The 20,513-nt window shown below is 34.9% G+C and overlaps 1 protein-coding gene across 1 annotated transcript in view; it reads left to right on the forward strand.

Annotated features, from left to right (window-relative positions):
• Positions 1-9,513: 9,513 nt before the first annotated feature.
• The window catches only part of LOC150094471 (sodium-dependent organic anion transporter-like), a 111,908-nt gene continuing 100,908 nt past the window's right edge, over positions 9,514-20,513 (forward strand). Inside the window, exon 1 of the mRNA XM_090412263.1 lies at positions 9,514-9,808. Within this exon, the coding sequence (XP_090268389.1) occupies positions 9,626-9,808 (183 nt within the window). The 5' untranslated portion in view covers positions 9,514-9,625. The remainder of the gene's footprint in view (positions 9,809-20,513) is intronic.

The following is a 20,513-nucleotide window of genomic DNA, read 5'->3' on the forward strand; positions in this document are numbered from 1 at the left end:
TAAAATGTGTAAATTTAAATGAACAAATTGGGTGTCATATATGTGTTATACAAATTTAAGAAGGACGATAACATTTTTTTTTTCCTTGTGAAATTTCATGCCACAAAGTAACCAGAGAATTTTTTTTTTGATTCATTGAATTCAAAGTCTTATTTGTTTGTTATCTACAAACAAGGTTAATTAAAATTAACAGTGTGGGAAAATAATTCACAAATAAATTCTACTTACTGAAATAGGTTAAGAGCACAAGGAATCGAAGGTAAAATTAATAGTTATATTGGTAATTTCCCAATGGAAACCAAGAGTTCAAAACAAAACACACGATTTCTCACCTATGTACAACAAAAGGTGACCAGATAAGATAGATACCTTAAAGATAAGACTTACAGAGAAATATTCAGTATTGGAAAATAAATTCACATATACTTTATATATTTATTAATTCTGCTCAGTTATTCTGTTATAATATGACCTGTAAAAGTAAAATACAGAAAATAACGAATCAATTTGAAAAAAAAAAATAATAATTTCAATTGTCAGAATTCCATACTCTAACAGCAATCGGAATTCGAAACCGGAAATAACACTTACCCTAAACAAAACGGCGCATAGACTTTCCCACCAAGCTCGGCCAACTTTAAGATAAGACGTAATGAGAAATATTCAGTGTTGGAAAATAAATTCACATATACTTTATATATTTATTAATTCTGCTCAGTTATTCTGTTAGAAAATGAAGTTTAAAAGTAAAATACAGAAAATAACCATTCAATTTGAAAAAAAAAAAAATAATAATAATTTCACTTGTCAGAATTCCATACTCTAACAGCAATCGGAATTCCAAACCGGAAATAACACTTACCCTAAACAAAACGGCGCATAGACTTTCCCACCAAGCTCGGCCAACTTTAAGATAAGACGTAATGAGAAATATTCAGTGTTGGAAAATAAATTCACATATACTTTATATATTTATTAATTCTGCTGAGTTATTCTGTTAGAAAATGACCTTTAAAAGTAAAATACAGAAAATAACCATTCAATTTGAAAAAAAAAAAAAAAATAATAATAATAATTTCACTTGTCAGAATTCCATACTCTAACAACAATCGAAATTCGAAACCGGAAATAACACTTAACCTTAACAAAACAGCACATAGACTTTCCCACCAAGCTTGGGCAACAGTGCTAAAGAATTAATACAGACAACCAATCGGATAGTACTCTAAATTAAAATTAAATGTAAGCATTAATTTACTACACCAATGAATTCCGACGGTAACGAAGAATGAATAATTTTAGAATATGTATCATTCAAACATGTGGATACTAATCCTTAGTCATTTGTAATTATTTGAGAAATATCCAAACTTGAGGAAATGCTACCTTTTGAACAATACCCCAATTTACGGATGTGACTCATGTCATCCCCTTTGAAGAAAACCGTTCGCTGAGGGATATTGCAAATGCAAAACCACAGCATGTGTGTTTGTGTGTGTTTAAGGACAGGTATTTTAAGTATATAATTAATTATTCAGAAAAGCTCGAAAGACTGCCGCCATCACGACTTACTCTAAGAATTCCCACCCTTTAACAGGAAAGAAATACCTCATAATGTATTGGAAATTAGTACTACCATCTATAGAAGAAAAAAAAAAAAAAACTGTATGTTTGAGTGACATAACATATAATTAAATTATTCAGAAAACCCTCGAAACTGTGAATTTCCAAACACATAACGTCACGATTCTTATCTCTAAATATCACCCACAAGGCAATAAACGAACCAAAAACATCACGTGATATTTCTGACAGACATGGGCCCCAGCGAAATTCCAAAATCAATAACAACAACAAACATTCGCGTCACGATTCCTTATCTTATCTTGATCTTGATCTTGTTTAAAGTGTCCCACCAATCACGACACGATTTCTTATACACTAATGTCATCCTTTCCATTCAAAACAACAACGTCACTTATTTACAAATAACAAATTACGACATTTATTTACAAATAACAAATGACGTCACTTATCTACATATGAAAACAACACACACCCACGTCACCATTCCTTATCTTATCTTGATCTTCATCTTGTCAGAATTGCACCACCAATCACAACACGAATCCTTATCTCTACCATCACCCATAATCCCATACGCGAACCAAAACACAAGAACTGAAGCCAGTGACACATATGCCCACAGGGAATTTCCAAACATTCCACACCCGTGAAACCAAGCACACAATGACGTCATCAACCAATCACGTCACGATTCCTTATCTTATCTTGATCTTGATCTTGTCAGAAGTGGCCGCACTACTACTGACGATCCAACACTGTAAAGCATTTCATAACTTCCTTATTTTTTGGTTTCTTCCAAATCAAACCAATAATTATTTTTAATATATGTATTGATTCCTGCATATGAAGGTTGCAAGACCTAGAACAGTGGCATGTTCAAGGTTTGTGACCTCTATGAACACGTACATATTAACATGCTTCTTGAAAATTCGCGACTTTATTAATTGGAAAAACAGTATGAAGAAGGCTGTTCTTAAGAACAGAGGTAGATTGACTGAATGAAGATGATAAGAAGTCGGTTTTGATATGTTTAGAATTAGACTTTGTAAGAATGTTAACTAATGGTTACTCTGGTTCTTACATGATTAAAGGAAAGAGGAAAAACGGTAGTCGCCACTTTTTTAGTGGAGCAAAGCCCACTAGAGTACCTATAAAATGCTTAAGACAGAAACAGAGCGCCTGTGAGAAGCTGACTGGAGGAAGTGTGTGAGGAGAGATTACCTATTAGGCAGATTGTCCTCTTCTGTATACAGTCAAATATGCCTTTTATTCCCCAAAGATAGGGTGCTAGGCTAGTTCTAACAAACTTTTCAAGATCAACGGATAGCCAAACTGTACCCTTATCGTTCACTGATTAACTACCTAAATGGCCACACGGGTTTTAATCCCATTAAATTACTGAAAACTGGTTAGATGAATGCATGTAGTTACCTCAGTTAAGCTCAGCTTTCGGTTGTTTAGACCGGAATTCAAACCAAGTCAAAGTTAACCAAAGAAAGACCACTTAGAGAAAGAACACTTTGACCAAGATTCACGACGGAGAAAAGAATTCGATCCACTTACTCTGTGGATCACCAGGTAAGTCAGGTTAAATAACGCATAAGCAGCAAAACGCAGGGTAAGCAACTGTCGTCATATTTCAGATAAGTTTCGTACAGTTTCACTTTGATCTTTTACTACGTCTTAGGCGAAATATTAATTTTTGATTCACTCAAAACTTCTGTGCAGTAGAGAAATTTTGAGGTCAATTCGAACTCAGGGTAAACGTTCTGCATGTTGCATCAGTTTTTGTACATGTGACACAAAAAAAACTTCTCTGGTTTATCATCCATTTGAAGCGATTGTCGACGCTCTCAAACTGTCTCAGATTACTTATTTGTTTTTAAATTGTTGAAAATATGTAATATTAATGTCTCTGTTTCATTATTCCGCTTTATATAGTTTATCGAACTAATGAAATGCCTATAAACTAAAAATCCGAAATCAATGCCCATATTAACGAACATGGAATGAAGTTATCTGCATTGTATTGTGTAGGAGTTCTTGATTTCTGTTTTAAGGTTTTGTGTGCGTATTATGGGATATCTTTTTATATAATGAACTCTTTTTACAAGATATGAAATATTATCACTGAGTGATAACATTTAGTATCCGAAGGCTGCTGAAAAACTGACGGAAACCAAATTAAAATATTTTTTTTTATCACATTTGCATTTAAACTTCTTTGATACAAACGAAGTTTAAATGCACCCTATTTTTCCATGATGAGCTCGTTTTCCCAGTAGAGAAACTTCTCCATTTTAAGTCTTATTTTACTAATGAATAACGAAAAATTATTTTCGTCATCTCATCGTCTGCTATGAACAAGTACCTTTGTGTTTTATGAATAAACTTTTAATAAATATGTCTCTTAATCCCTTCTGCAGAGTACACTGTCAGTCAATACGTATGCTCTCTCGCAGCCGATTTTCCCGTTTTACATAATAAAAGAAACATATTATTTAACATATTAAAAGAAAGACAAATACCAAATAATATCCTAAAAGCTCTCTCAAGTATATATGAAAATAATGAAATACAAATAAGATTAAATCACAAGCTATCATATACGAGTGATATAAACCAAGCGGTACAACAGGGATGTCCCCTCTCAGCAATTCATTGTTAATATCTACTTAAACGAAATAATAATAAAATGGAATAAAAATTCACATCAAGGAATTAAACTTTTTCGTACAGTAAACTTGAAAACTCTCCTTTTTTGTCGACGACCAAATAATAATTACAAATTCTGAAGATAACTTACAGAAAGCTATTTTAGATCTAAATGAGATATCCAAAGATTATGGTATGATAATATCAACAGAAAAATCAAAAACTATGACCTTTAAAGAACAAGATCCTTTAAGAACAAAAATAGTAATAGATAACAAGATCTTAGAACAGGTGAATTCATTTAACTATCTAGAATGTATGATCACATATGAAAATGAAAAAGATATAAACGTAAAAATTGCAAAATATTTAAAAATAACAGGTGTAATTAACTCTATATTTAAACTAAACCTAGTTCAAAAACAAATCAGGCTAAAAGTATACAATACATTAGCCTTACCGGTCTTAATGTATGGAAGCGAAATCTGGACAATAAAACAAAAAGACAAACAAAGATTAATAACAGCAGAAATGAAGTTTATGAGGAAAAACTGCAAAGTATACCCTATTTGATCACAAAAGAAACGAAGAAATTATGAAAGAATTAAACCAAGAACCAGTAATAGAAAAAATTAAAAAATATAAACATAAATGGATGGAGCACGTTCAAAGAATGAAAACAGAAAGATTATCAAAACAAGCCTTAAAATACAAGCCATTAGGAAAAAGAAAACCAGGACGTCCTCTTAAGCTAGGCCTAAATCCTTGATACGTATGATGATGATGATGATGACATAATAAACAAGTTTTTAGAAAGAAAACTTCTCCACACTTATAACACAGGCCACTTCAGTTTCATTCGTAAAGCTGTTATTTAATATTCTGCATGTCACGACTGAGAATACAAGATATTGCTTTTTAAGCATAGTGCATCGTCATTGCTGTCCAAAGACATATTTAATGACATAATCAGCAGCAAAATCTGCAAATAACTGCTGTTGAGTAAGTGTGCACGTGTCAATATATCACCTGCTCACTTATTTGCATTTTCTATTCGCAGGCTATGTGCACAATATGCATACCTTGATTAAAGCACTTGAATTACTTTCCTAGTACACGGAAGCGAAATATTTTTATTTTTCTTCTTCAGAGAATTTCATTTATACAATGAATGAAAGTCTGAATTTGCTTTTGACCGAAAACGATACAGAAAATTATAATAATACGATAGCATATTACGAAGAGAAGTTACAACAAATGACTTTGTTGAAAATTATTACCGACGCTTTACTCCTGGCAATATTGATAATAGTAATGCTTTCTATGGGATGCGACATTACGTGGAATCAGGTAATGGCATTTCTTCCTCTTTTTTTGGAATATACTGTTCATAGCCAATTGTTATTATTTATTATTATTATTTATTATTGTTCATAGCCAATAACTATTACGTTTTCCTCCCAATAGTAACCTTACAAGGAGGTAATTTATTCCTACATGCTCCATTGCATTACAATACTTATATTATGTTTATGTAATATTCTTCGATAAGTCTCTGTCTTGCCACTTGCCACTTGTCTCCAGAAGTGATGACTTGTTGTATTAGGGACATCCGGATGGAGTCCAATAGCTGATTGTCGTAAAGTATGGGGTCAACAGTCTGTTGTAGGTGTGGGCTGAAAATGCACGATGGTGATTCCAGGATATGGAATCTGTGTAATTAATGTCTCAATTTTCCATGTCCCGTTAGTAGGTTGGCTAAACATGGAGAAATGTCGTGTTTTTTTAGCGGGAGTCTGCTTCTGATGCTAGGAAAGAATTATTTTGTTGTTGATCCGTTTTTTTGACGTTTTCCATTCTTCTTCTCACATGTCTGGCTTTTCTCTTCTCCAAGTGTTTTTATAGCAGATTTTGAGTACTTCTGGTTTCTATCCGTTATTTTCTAGCTGTTTCTGTAGCCAACTGATCCGCTCTCGTTTCCTGCTATTCCAAAATTTCACCCAGCAGAACATGTTATTCCATCACTCTAGAGTGAGATTTCGAATCAGATTTTTTTAAGGCAGAACAACTATAGCAAGTTGTTCTGCCTGGTTGTTGGAACAGAGAGGATGCAGTCTAGAGCAGCGTTCTTGTATAATGGACTGCCTGTTATATGCAACGAAAGAACAGCCGACATTCCTTCCAGTTTTGCTTCCGTCAGTGTATATATCAAATTCGTCACTTACAGAGCTTTCCTTCTCCTTAATATTTTTTTCTTTGCTGGGTGAGGCCACTTACTGTAGTAAAGTAGACGATCGTAGCAATTTGGATCGATGTTCTAATTTCGATATATCTTAAGGAATAACGCAATAACGCAAGCTGCCTCGAAAGATATTGTATTGTATCCTTTAATTATACGTATGGCTATAAGGCGTTGAACTCTGTTTATTTTTTGTTGGTTTATCTCTGATTTTAGTGTATGTTTCCAGGCAGGTGCAGCATAAGATATACGTGGTAGTATATCTTATGCTGCATGCTCCGGTATACGTTGGCGTAATCCCCACTTTATACTTGCCGACTTAGCTAGGAGGTTTACTATTTGTTAGCTTTTTTCGGGAACATGTGAGATGTGTTTATTGAAGGTGAATTATTCGTCTATTATTACTCCTAGGTATTTTAGCTCACTGGCTACCACGAGTCTCTTAATCCCTTCTGCAGAGTCCACTGTCAGTTAATGCGTATGCACTCTCCCAGCCGATTGTCCCGTTTTACAGTGTAAAAACCAAGTTTTTAGAAAGAAAATTTCTCCACCCATTGTAATACAGTCCACTTCAGTTTCATTCGTAAAGCTGTTATTTAATATTCTTCATGTCACGATTGAGAATACAAAATAGGGCTTTTTAAGCATAGTGCATCGTCATTGCTGTCCAAAGGCATATTTAATGACATAATCAGCAGCAAAATCTGCAAATAACTGCTGTTGAGTAAGTGTGCACGTGTCAATATATCACCTGCTCACTTATTTGCATTTTCTATTCGCAGGCTATGTGCACAATATGCATACCTTGATTAAAGCACTTGAATTACTTTCCTAGTACACGGAAGCGAAATATTTTTATTTTTCTTCTTCAGAGAATTTCATTTATACAATGAATGAAAGTCTGAATTTGCTTTTGATCGAAAACGATACAGAAAATTATAATAATACGATAGCATATTACGAAGAGAAGTTACAACAAATGACTTTGTTGAAAATTATTACCGACGCTTTACTCCTGGCAATATTGATAATCGTAATGCTTTCTATGGGATGCGACATTACGTGAAATCAGGTAATGGCATTTCTTCCTCTTTTTTTGGAATATACTGTTCATAGCCAATTGTTATTATTTATTATTATTATTTATTATTGTTCATAGCCAATAACTATTACGTTTTCCTCCCAATAGTAACCTTACAAGGAGGTAATTTATTCCTACATGCTCCATTGCATTACAATACTTCTATTACGTTTATGTAATATTCTTCGATAAGTCTCTGTCTTGCCATTTGCCACTTGTCTCCAGAAGTGATGACTTGTTGTATTAGGGACATCCGGATGGAGTCCAATAGCTGATTGTCGTAAAGTATAGGGTCAACAGTCTGTTGTAGGTGTGGACTGAAAATGCACGATGGTGATTCCAGGATATGGAATCTGTGTAATTAATGTCCCAATTTTCCATGTCCCGTTAGTAGGTTGGCTAAACCTGGAGAAATGGCGTGTTTTTTTAGCGGGAGTCTGCTTCTGATGCTAGGAAAGAATTATTTTGTTGTTGATCCGTTTTTTGAAGTTTTCCATTCTTCTTCCCACATGTCTGGCTTTTCTCTTCTCCAAGTGTTTTTATAGCAGATTTCGAGTACTTCTGGTTTCTATCCGTTCTTTTCTAGCTGTTTCTGTAGCCAACTGATCCGCTCTCGTTTACTGCTATTCCAAAATTTCACCCAGCAGAACATGATATCCCATCACTCTAGAGTGAGATTTCGAATCAGATTTTTTTAAGCAGAACAACTATAGCAAGTTGTCTGCCTGGTTGTTGGAACAGAGGATGCAGTCTAGAGCAGCGTTCTTGTATAATGGACTGCCTGTTATATGCAACGAAAGAACAGCCGACATTCCTTCCAGTTTTGCTTCCGTCAGTGTATATATCAAATTCGTCACTTACAGAGCTTTCCTTCTCCTCAATATTTTTTTCTTTGCTGGGTGAGGCCACTTACTGTAGTAAAGTAGACGATCGTAGCAATTTGGATCGATGTTCTAATTTCGATATATCTTAAGGAATAACGCAATAACGCAAGCTGCCTCGAAAGATATTGTATTGTATCCTTTAATTATACGTATGGCTATAAGGCGTTGAACTCTGTTTATTTTTTGTTGGTTTATCTCTGATTTTAGTGTATGTTTCCACGCAGGTGCAGCATAAGATATACGTGGTAGTATATCTTATGCTGCATGCTCCGGTATATGTTGGCGTAATCCCCACTTTATACTTGCCGACTTAGCTAGGAGGTTTACTATTTGTTAGCTTTTTTCGGGAACATTTGAGATGTGTTTAATGAAGGTGAATTATTCGTCCATTATTACTCCTAGGTATTTTAGCTCACTGGCTACCACGAGTCTCTTAATCCCTTCTGCAGAGTCCACTGTCAGTTAATGCGTATGCTCTCTCGCAGCCGATTGTCCCGTTTTACAGTGTAAAAACCAAGTTTTTAGAAAGAAAATTTCTCCACCCCTTATAACACAGTCCACTTCAGTTTCATTCGTAAAGCTGTTATTTAATATTCTTCATGTCACGATTGAGAATACAAAATAGGGCTTTTTAAGCAAAGAGCATCGTCATTGCTGTCCAACCGAAGTGGGTTCTGTTTTTTCGAATTTTAATGACTTATTTAGCAGCAACATCTGCCGAAATGAGAAAAATTCTATTTATTGGAAGCATTCTATCTAGATGTTAATGCTGTAACAGCAAAATAACTGATCATTTTCTCATCCAGAAAAAGATTAATGAAATGTACATAAACACCAGCTTTTTTATATCAAAAAAACACAACCCACAACATTTTTCAAAATCATGCGAAGGAAAAATAGGTCTGCGACATTTTTGTCTTATTGAAGCTTCTCAGAAATTCAGAAATGTAGCCAATCTTGCGTAACTTTTTACTTTTTCCTACATGATTGCTTATCTGCAAATAGCTGCTGTTGAGTAAGTGTGCACGTGTCAATATATCACGTGCACATTTACTTCATTTGCTATTCGCAGGCTATGTGCACAATATGCATACCTTGATTAAAGCACTTGAATTACTTTCCTAGTACACGGAAGCGAAATATTTTTAATTTTCTTCTTCAGAGAATTTCATTTACACAATGAATGAAAGTCTGAATTTGCTTTTGACCGAAAATGATACAGAAAATTATAATAATACTATAGAATATTACGAAGAGCAGTTACAACAAATGGCTTTCATGAAAATTATTCTCGACGCTTTACTCCTGGCAATATTGATAATCGTAATGTTTTCTATGGGATGCGACATTACGTGGAATCAGGTAATGGCATTTCTTCCTCTTTTTTTGGAAATACTGTTCATATCCAATTGTTATTATTTATTACTATTATAATGCTATTATTATTTATTATTGTTTATAGCCAATAGCTATTATTTATTTATTTATTAAATTACAAATTGCTAAATTACAAGTTGTGTGTGTGTTTTACGTTTTCCTCCCAATAGTAACCTTACCAGGAGGTAATTTATTCCTACATGCTCCATTGCATTACAATGCTTTATATTACATGTAGCTTACAAGAGGGATTAACATTTCTATTTATATTTTCTTATCAGTTTTCATATTTATATTTATATTGTTACACACACACACACACACACACACACACACACACACACACACACACACACACACACACACACACACACACACACACACACACATATATATATATATATATTAACGCTATACAGTATAATTCACATAATATCAGTATTTATGTTAGATAACAAGGACTGGAAGTTAATTTTATTGGCAAATTAATTAATTCTATGTAATATTTTTCGATAAGTCTCTGTATTGACACTGGCAACTTGTCTCCAGAAGTGATGATGTGTTGTACTAGGGACATCCGGACGGAGTCCAATAGCTGACAGTCGTAAAGTATGTGGTCAACAGTTTGTTGAAGGTGTGGACTGGAAATGCACGATGGTGATTCCAGGATATGGAATCTGTGTAATTAATGTCTCAATTTTCCGTGTCCCGTTAGTAGGGTGGTTAAACCAGGAGAAATGGCGTGTTTTTTCAGCGGGAATCTGCTTCTGATGCTAGGGAAGAATTCTTTTGTTGTTTATCCCTCTTTTGAACTTTTCCATTCTTCTTCTTCCCACATGTCTAGACTTTTCTCTTCTGCAAGTGTTTTTATAGCGGATTTCGAGTACTTCTGGTAACTTGTTTCTAACCGTTCGTTTCTAGCTGCTTCTTTAGACAACTGATCCGCTCTCTTGTTTCTTGCTATTCTAGTATGCGGTTTCACCCAGCAGAACTTGATTTCCCATCCCTCTAGAGTGAGATTTCGAACCAGATTTCTTGTCTGTTCTATTAATGCAATATGGTTGTTCTGGTTTTTTATGCCGTCTATAGTGCTTCTACTATCACTGTGAATTGTTGCTGTCTTTTGCTGAGAGGTGTTGAGTTCTAATTCCTGGAGATATGTAAGTGACTGAACTATAGCAAGTTGTTCTGCTTGGTTGTTGGAATACAGCGGATGCAATCTACAGCAGTGTCTTTGTATAATGGACTGCCTGTTATAAGAAACGAAAGAACAGCCTACATTCCCTCCAGTTATGCTTCCGTCAGTGTATATATGGAATTCGTCACTTTCAGAGCTTTCCTTCTTAATATTTATTTTCTTTGCTGGGTGAGGGAACTTACTGTAGTGAAGCAGACGGTCGTAGCAATTTAGATGGATGTTCTAATTTCGGTATATCTTCCGGAAGTGACTTCATATATAAGAGATAATTCTTACGTATAATTAAAGGATACAGGACAATATCTTTCGAAGCAGCTTGCGTTATTTCAGCTCTAACACCGATCTGCTATTTTCAGGCAGATCGGTGTTAGAGCTGCAATAACGCAAGCTGCCTCGAAAGATATTGCTTGTATCCTTTAATTATACGTATGGATATAAGGCGTTGAACTCTGTTCAGTTTTTGTTGGTTTATCTTGCTTTGACAGTTAAACTTGCTTGGACAGTTTACAAGGCAAGTTTATAACCAATAAAAGTACAGGCGTAACTAGTACAGAAGTAACTAATTATTCATATTTAGAGACACTAATAGTGTAATAGTTTAGCCCAGCGAGTTTCAACCGGTGTGCCGCGGCACATTGGTGTGCCGCGAGATTTATGAAAAAAATTAATTGAAAGAAATAATGTCGTAATTTGCGCATTTATTTATTAGTGTCTGGTCTTCCCTCTTCTTATGTGTATAAATCAATCAAAATTATGCCTAATTTTTGCTAGATCATCAAAAAAATTAAAAGATTATAATTTTAGTGTGCCGCAGAATTTTAATAATTAGTCTAAGCGTGCCGTATTATGGAAAAGGTTGAAAATCACTGGTTTTAACTAATACACTAATAGTCTTAATTGCATGACTTCTTTAAGTGCAAGTGAAGGAACTAATGACCAAATAAACGGTACACAATAATCACGACGACATAAAATATAGAATTATTTAATTGTGGAATTGCCAACCAAAGATCAACGCACCATCAGTGATATAACAGAAAAAGTTTCACTACTCTTCCTATATAAGCCTTATTTCATTGAAAATGTCAAAAATCCTCAGCGAATATTAAAAAATATATGTAGCAATAACCACAAATTATTCACTTTTCTACCAGAACACAAGTTAATGCTCACTATTCACTCAAGTGTGATACACTTGATCTTCTCTTTAATCGCGTCTCCTTCCAACTACATAATAGATGCAATTTTCTTCTGTGTACTATATTTGGTTCTTCAATAAATTTCAGCATATTTCACGTATTTCGTGACAAAAACCAAAGCTTCTCATTCAGTCTCCACTGAAACTAGACCAATACTATGAACAAATCCAAATCTTGGCTTTGAAAGTGCAAAATAAAGAATATCCGCCTTCCGTCCAACCCTCCTAGTCCCTCGCCTCGCCATAGAACAAAACTTCTGTCCTTCTATTCTTCTCTTTAATAATCAGAAAGTATCTGATATAATATTGAAAACAAATTGCCCTCGTGAAGTCATTCCTATTCTCTAATTCCTGTTTCAATGAACTAGTCAATTCATTCTCTGTTTACTCCATGCATATTCATGGAGTAAACAGAGAATGGATAGGAACTTCTTACTTTGATACTCATCGAGCATATACCCATCAATATGAAATGTCCCTATATTCAGGAAATGCCAAAAACGGTATATAACAAACTGATATCAAACTATTGTCCCATCGCTCATCTCAGTTTTCTCAAAATAACAGACAGTCTATTATTGCCTGGAGGCGAACACTGATTAATCAACGATGACCGGTTCGAATTCTGCCGCTTTCGATATAGCAGTCCAAATTTCTCTGGATAAATTTCTTGGAATAGTTTGGAGAAACTTCCTCTTGTAATTATCAGAAGGTGAGTAATCCGTCCTTATAAACAGTCAGCAGAGCTTTTCTCCCGGAAACCTGCGTTTGTTTCATTCAGCATACAGCAATCAATCAGAAAACACTTAATGAGATTGTAAGTAGTGCTAGAAGTGTTCTTCTGGCAACTTTGTCTGTTTTATGGGATGAACAACCCAAGTTTTCTACTGAAAAAAATTATACTATACCACCCAGTATAAGACTAGGTAATTCATCTCTCTACTATTTAAAATTCCTTATAAGGGTTATTCACACTTTAGACAAACGACTCTTAGTCGTTTGTATATAAAGTAGAATTAAAGTCAGAAGAAGAAACAAATGTACTAGCTAATCGAAGGGATTAAGAGAAACGTGAAAGCAAAGAATTATTTTTAAAAGTACATAAAAGCGAAACCAAAGATGGAGCAAGAATCTTGCAAACTATTAACAACAAATAGAGAGCAGTAAAGATAATCAGAAAGGTGAGTTAGTTTTTTTTATATAAATTATTGAAGAATATGAGAAAAGAACGCAAGAAATACCCATTGAAATAGCATCTATATCTAATACCTCTATGGAGACCTGAGAATTGTGGGCCTTTCTCTGGCTCAGATAATACTTATTATATTTATCAAATATAATTCTAGGAAAATCTAAAAATTATACAAGATTTTTTGCAGTTCAAATAATCCCGATCGCACGTCTCTTTAAATTTACTCACTATCACCGTGTCCATCACTACAAAAACATGTTCAATTAACCAAGAAAGATATGTTCCTGCGTCCAATGGAGACTATATTTTTACTCAATATCCAGGAAGGACCGGAGAACTCTTCCTCCTTTTCCTTCCTAGCAACAAGAAAAACACAGGTATTAAATATCTCCTTTGTCTATCCTACAAAATCCCTTCACCAGCTCATATTTCTATTTCCCCCCATTTCAATCTTTATATCAAACATTGCAATGCAAATTTACTCTCTCTCTCTCTCTCTCTCTCTCTCTCTCTCTCTCTCTCTCTCTCTCTCTCTCTTCACAGTTACCATTCCATTGCTCACATATTATCTCAGGTATCGGCCTCTAAACTCTCTGTACTGTTTCTATATTTCTACAGGGGAAAAAATAAAAAATAATAATAATTTCCAAATTCCCGTAATATCTTTGTATAACTACTTCCTTTAAACGAGACCTCACCTGACAAAGTCATGTCGCCTCATGAAATGTACATCACAGCTTATCAAAGGCTGAATTCAGTAGCTAAACAAATTTTCCGAGGGGTAGACAAGTCAGAGCGTGAGAACGGTTTTATAGCAGACAGAAAGATATGCATAAGAACTTCTTTCTTTTTTTCTAGTGTTATAGTTTACATATCAGTTAGGCAAAACAAATAAACATCCCTGTGAGTTTTTGGTTCATGGCAAAGGTAGCAAAAGGAATAGATTTTTTTGTTCATATCCTATCTGATCTTTTGCAAGAAAGAGCTAGCATCCCTTCCACTTATCTTCAGTACTACTGAGATATCCAAACACGATCAGATTTTCTTTTCTGGACTGACCTACATACCTCCGATCTTTCCTAGTACAAACACATATCAGCTATAACTTCTGCAGCTGCCCAAAAAACTTGGTGTACTTTTCGCACAGAACACTACTTCACAGCTACTAATTCTATACAATTCCGAAACCAGCTCAATCATGGAATAGTGATCCTATATTTGGGGTGGTGCACCAAACTTTTCTCTAAAATTACTCGATTCTGTTCAGAAGAGAGAGAGAGAGAGAGAGAGAGAGAGAGAGAGAGAGAGAGAGAGAGAGAGAGATCTGGAAAATCCTAGACGTTCAGTTTCGGCCTTTTGCCTCATCTACAGATAATTCCATGAACAGTTTTCTGCTGAATTCGTCACTCTTTTCCTCCAGAATCATTAAAGTAGAAAAGCAATTGCTAACAAACCCTTTTACAGTCCTTCTTGAAACACCTAACCAAGTTCACTGCCTCCTCTTTCACACCATCTACCTCTGTTCTTTGGAACAGTCTACCCCAATCTGCCTTTCCCAAAAAATACAACGTTCAGCTACTCAAACAATATGAAGGAGATTCCTCTTTTCTTCTTTTCTTCTTGCCCATACAGAGCACTAATGTGCTATAGGTCTTGTGGTCTTTCGTGTGTGGATCAGATATATCTATAAAAATGTACAGCAAACATTACATGCTGCCATGTTTATCATGATTCTCTAAATTTCGTCAGAAAGTATGCGTTATAAAAAATAATTTTTTACAAATCTGTACTAACAGCGTGCTATTATTATTTACTTTACTTTTATTTTAACTAAAAGCACATAAAATTAATCTGAAAAATAGACATTAACTGCTGCAAATAAAAATCAAGGGCAATAAATATTTTGAAAGATTTCTTCAAAAGTCAACATGCAGTAACAGCAGTTAAGTAATTTTTCAAGTGTTTTCGACTTAAGAAATAATCTAGGAGTTTTAAGCGATTGTAAAACAATACTATCCGTACTGTCTAATTTATTTCTTCGGTCTTAGATACATTTTCGTGTTTCAAGTTTTTTCGAGTCAAAATTAATCTATGACTTTTGTACGGAAATGAAATGAGAAATAATATATCATCTTTCTAATTTGTTACTTCTAGACTACGTTTGTATTTGTATCCCATATTTTGCAAGGCATTACTCATTTTTTAGACTAGAAACTGAAATTTTCAAAAACCAAACGATTTTAGTGTCTTTTAGAACATGCATAAAATTGCGGTTTTTCAAAAGGTTCTCTTATCTGTAAAGATTCCTAAGTAGAATTGCTCTTTTATATTATATGTTTAATTCGGAGTTGTAATCCAATCGCATGATACTAGACAAAGGCAAATATATCAGTCAAGTATATTGGCACTAATTTAAACCAAGTCAACTGACTTTTTAGACTTATCTGAAGGTAGCAGTTTAGCCCACTTCGCAATAAAGTGGTAGATTCACTCCCACCACACCACCCACACACACATGCTTGAGAAATCTCCGTTTTTCATCAACAGCAAAAGAGACCAGTTGAGCTCAGTGCTTGATTTAGAACTTACGATACACAAATCATAGAGATAATTTTTGAAAACAAGGCTTAGTTATTTTTTAGTTAAGCAATCAAATGCAGAATATAATATCTGGTCTGAATATTTTATTTGGTTTTGTATTTAAAACAGTAATTTGTAAGCAGCTCTATAGAACTGCTTACAAAATACAACAACAAGATATAGAATATTGGGAAAATGCAACATAATATGTTGCATTTTCTATATGCTGCATAAATACTTAAAATAATTGAAGAATTATATTAAATATTTTAAAACTCGAAAACAGATGTCTTTAACGGGTGATTAAAAAGCGATTTCTCCAAATAAGAATGCGGCTTGAAATTTATTATAAAAGTGAAATGCCTTATTTGTAATTTTGAATAACATACTAATTCACTGGCGATTGATTTTTTTTTTATCTTCTCGTTTTGCAACTGATAAAGTGCAAAACTTGGTAGTAATAAACATGGCAGTATTTACTCAGCAGTAAATAATTTACATCATTCGCGATAGTCTTTATCTTCAATGGTAGCGAACTTAGCAATGTCTAATTAAGTTATAAACATTTTGACGTTTATTACTACCGAATGATCTTGGAGCTAGGTTTCATCAGACAAGCAACATAACATGTGTAATTCTCTACATTCTAAGTTCAATATAATAATTTCATCTCTATTTATCATAAACAAATCTCTTAGGTTGTAATTTGAGTAGAAGAAAGGATATAGATTGTTGGGGAAGTCGTCTTTTCTTTAAGAGAGCGCAGCCAGTGAATGGCATCAGCCACCAATCAAATTAAGCTACTTCCAAGACTTCGAATTATTAGATTAATCAGTCATTAATTACTTAAATATTATACTTATTACCAAGTTCATGCCAGAATCTGTGAAGTTCGGAATGTAAATGTAAGCCGCATTGCCCACTGCTGTGCCCTTCCAAAAAAGGATATGGCACTGATGATATACAAAGAACAATATTCAAGCATTGAAAGGATAACCGGCGAAAGTCCCAGCATTCCAACAAAAATGCTATTGCTAACTCAGTTTCTTCCTTAATTCTCAGTTAATCCATCCAAGCAGTAGCAATTGAAACTATCGTTTTTCCTCATGGATTGTAGGTTTAGAATGGAAGGTCGTTCATTTTTGAAGCTAAAACATAATTTTTAAACTGTTGCTTGAGTAATACAATAATAAATGATCGAAAGATTTAGTAATTGTAACAGTGAAATATGAAATCGACTAATTAGCGAAATTAGCGAAGTCACCATAACTTCGAACACGATCATATTTTTAATTTCTAGAAAGTTTGCTAGTATGTAATTGTGTGTGTGTGTGTGTGTGTGTGTGTGTGTGTGTGTGTGTGTGTGTGTGTGTGTGTGTGTGTGTGTGTGTGTGTGTGTGTGTGTGTGTGTGTGTGTGTGTGTGTGTGTGTGTGTGTGTGTGTGTGTGTGTGTGTCATATATTTCTCTTTCTTTCCCCATTTGATATTTTGATAATGGTTAATATAAATGTTATTTATGAAATACACAATATTCACTTTCCATTCCATATAATCAATTCTGAAAAAAAGTACATATTTTATGGATATACGCCCTTTTTAAATACTGTTCTTATATTATATTTCCGGTTTTGTACAGGATGTTATAGAATAAACTATATGATACAATGCAACATTCATTTTTAGATAAATAGTTATAAAGAACACTGGTAGATGTGGACTAAGTCAGATATTGTGATATGCACAAAGAGAGTGAAGTGTAGTCATACCTCGATTAATGAAGACGATGCGTTCCAGGAAATCACTTTGTTAAGCGAAACTTCGTTCTCAGAGGTAAAAAATACTATTATTTTTATTATTATTGCACGACATCTCTAGGGAGTCCAAAGACTCATTAAAGGAGGGCACCTGCTCTACAACTCTGTTTCTACCACTCATCTACCAACTGAACACAACTACACCAATGTCATATACCGCCGACCACCATCATTAGCAGTTCAGACCACAGTCTAATGCAGATCTCTTCCCCATTGTTAAAAATGTTGAACGCTTGCATCTTCTATCTGAGCAACATATGCAAAACTACTCACATTCACACATTGTATGGCATTAATAGAAATCCAAGTGGAATTTCTTCTGCAACTTCTCTGCATTTTATCCCTGGTCCGACTACTGTTTCTAGACATCCAAGTCAAACCTATGTGCAGAACAAATCACCAAAATAATTTTATCAACGCAGAAACATTTATTCCCCACTCCACCCTAAATTACCATTCAACATCTAAGCTCTGCTTCACCCATACCACAGGTGCACCAGTGTTGTACACATTAAAAACTGACTTTGAGAGATCTAAAAGCAGGAAACTCTGCCTAAATGGCAGCTATGACTTCTGAGCTCTAGCCAAAGCTATTGGTCGTTAACTTCTGCCCAGCAATACACCTAACACTGTTACACCCAGATGGTACAACTGCATCATCATCACCCACATAAATAGCCAACTTCTTGGCTATCTACTTCTGCTCCAGTTCTTGCATAGCTGATCATGGTTAACATATCTTTCTCACAGAAATGGAGCTTGGATACCCCCTGATACACCCTCCATCAAACCATCCCTGACACAGGGTGATGACCTCTCTGAATCTTGGGTACTATGGCAAGTGCTGTGTGACTATCTAGGGCATGTACTCTATTGTATTGGTGGTTAAACCTCTTGAATAGTGAAAATCTCATCTATGAAGAGGAAATTTCTGAGTCTTTGTCCAACCACTGTTGTGTGGCCCACACCTTAAGTGCAGGGGACAAGTCCTGTTGGAAGGTCTACTGCCTAACATGAAACAAGGTGTTGTTCATGAGCCATATCACAGTGTCTTCACACACTTTGGTGGAGGTCTTGACCCCTTTCTCACAGAAATGGAACTTGGAATTCCCACCTGATACATCACCCTCCATCAGGCCATCACTGATGTGGGATGATGACCTTTCTGAATCATGGGTGCTGGCAAGTGCTGTGCGACTATCTGGGGCATATACTCGATTGGTTAAACACTTGTATGGTGAAAATCGTCTCATTTGTGAAGAGGAAAGTGCCTTTGTTTTTTGTCACCTTCTGCCACATAAGTTGTGGGTGTTAGGAAGTGTCCAGTAGAATGGCAATAGGCTCTCATCCCAGACTTTCACACATATAAGCGATTTACTTCAGCTGACTGTAATCAAATATACAGTTTTGTTGATGATATAGGGAGTCCACTGTACTTCCTTCTGTTTGACAAACTTTGCAAAGCACAAACCACCATCTGCAGAAATCTAACCTCTACTACCTTAAATTCCAATCTTCACAACATTCATTACTGGGGTTTGAATAAACTTAACTTCAATGCTAGCAAAACACAGCTCTGTATTAATTTCCACAAAACAACAACAACAACAACAAAAAACCTTTTCTTCCCATCTTACCCAAATCTCTCTTGGCACAAACATATCACAAATATTGTCTCCTCTGCATAAAAAATAGGTTCTCTTTTGCTTCAGACAGCTTTTAACCCTATACAAATCACAAATCTGCCCAACTATTGAATACTGCTCTCAGATGGGGTAGTTTCCTCAATGATCTGGAGTTTTAGTATGTAGGCGTTCTATATATTTTGTCAATTTACAGTGACAATATATGTAAAGGTCAAGATATTAATAATTTTTTGACAATGACAAGGTTTATTATCATACATGGTGTTTTTATATATATATAAACAAGGAAACATATTATTCAAATTAAGTGGATATTGAATCCAACAAGTAATATTACGTAGTATTTCGGATTTTTAATGCTCAGGATTTTGTGCATCGCCATAAGGGGTCCGGTTATTGGCTGTTGTGTATGAGAGCTCCAAATCACTTTTGAAATAATTTTCCGTTTTTTAAAAACTAACTAAAGAACCTATGTAGCTCAGTAGAAGTGGCGTTTGAACTCTAAGATACTCTTCTGCATGAAGAAAGACTTGGGTTTAAATCTAGTTGCCCGATAGAGGAACCAGTCGAGCATTTTCTCGATTGGCTCCTGAGTTAGTAGATCTCTGGCATGGACAAGCGGGATTTTTCTCCCCGAAACTCGAGTTTTTTGTCTCCCATAAACTCAAGAAAATCGGCCATCAAACCCAGACTATTTTCAGACATTAAAAATTAGGATTAGGGTTATGGACCAATAGATGGCGACACTTGTTAACCGTCTTCTTCACTGTGTACCGATTAATTGGATAGCTTTGGACTAGCTATCTCTGATTGGCTAACAATGGAGATTGAACTGCCCATTCAGGTCTCCAAAAGGTCGATAGGGCTAAAACGGTCTCGCTTACTCCCAATAACAAAAAGGGGTTAGCTTATTTTTTCAACTAAATATTTATCCATCGTATTTATATATGGATTGACACGGTTCAATAGATTCAGAGCCTGAATGTGCATACAGTTCACTGTATAATGCAGTAATACAATACACAGTTCAATAGTAATATTAATAATGGAATGATTTTATAT

The sequence above is a fragment of the Typopeltis vanoorti genome, chromosome 22 (assembly GCF_054136105.1).
Source record: "Typopeltis vanoorti isolate ZY-2024b chromosome 22, IOZ_Tvanoo_1.0, whole genome shotgun sequence".
NCBI classification, from domain to species: Eukaryota; Metazoa; Arthropoda; class Arachnida; order Uropygi; family Thelyphonidae; genus Typopeltis; species Typopeltis vanoorti.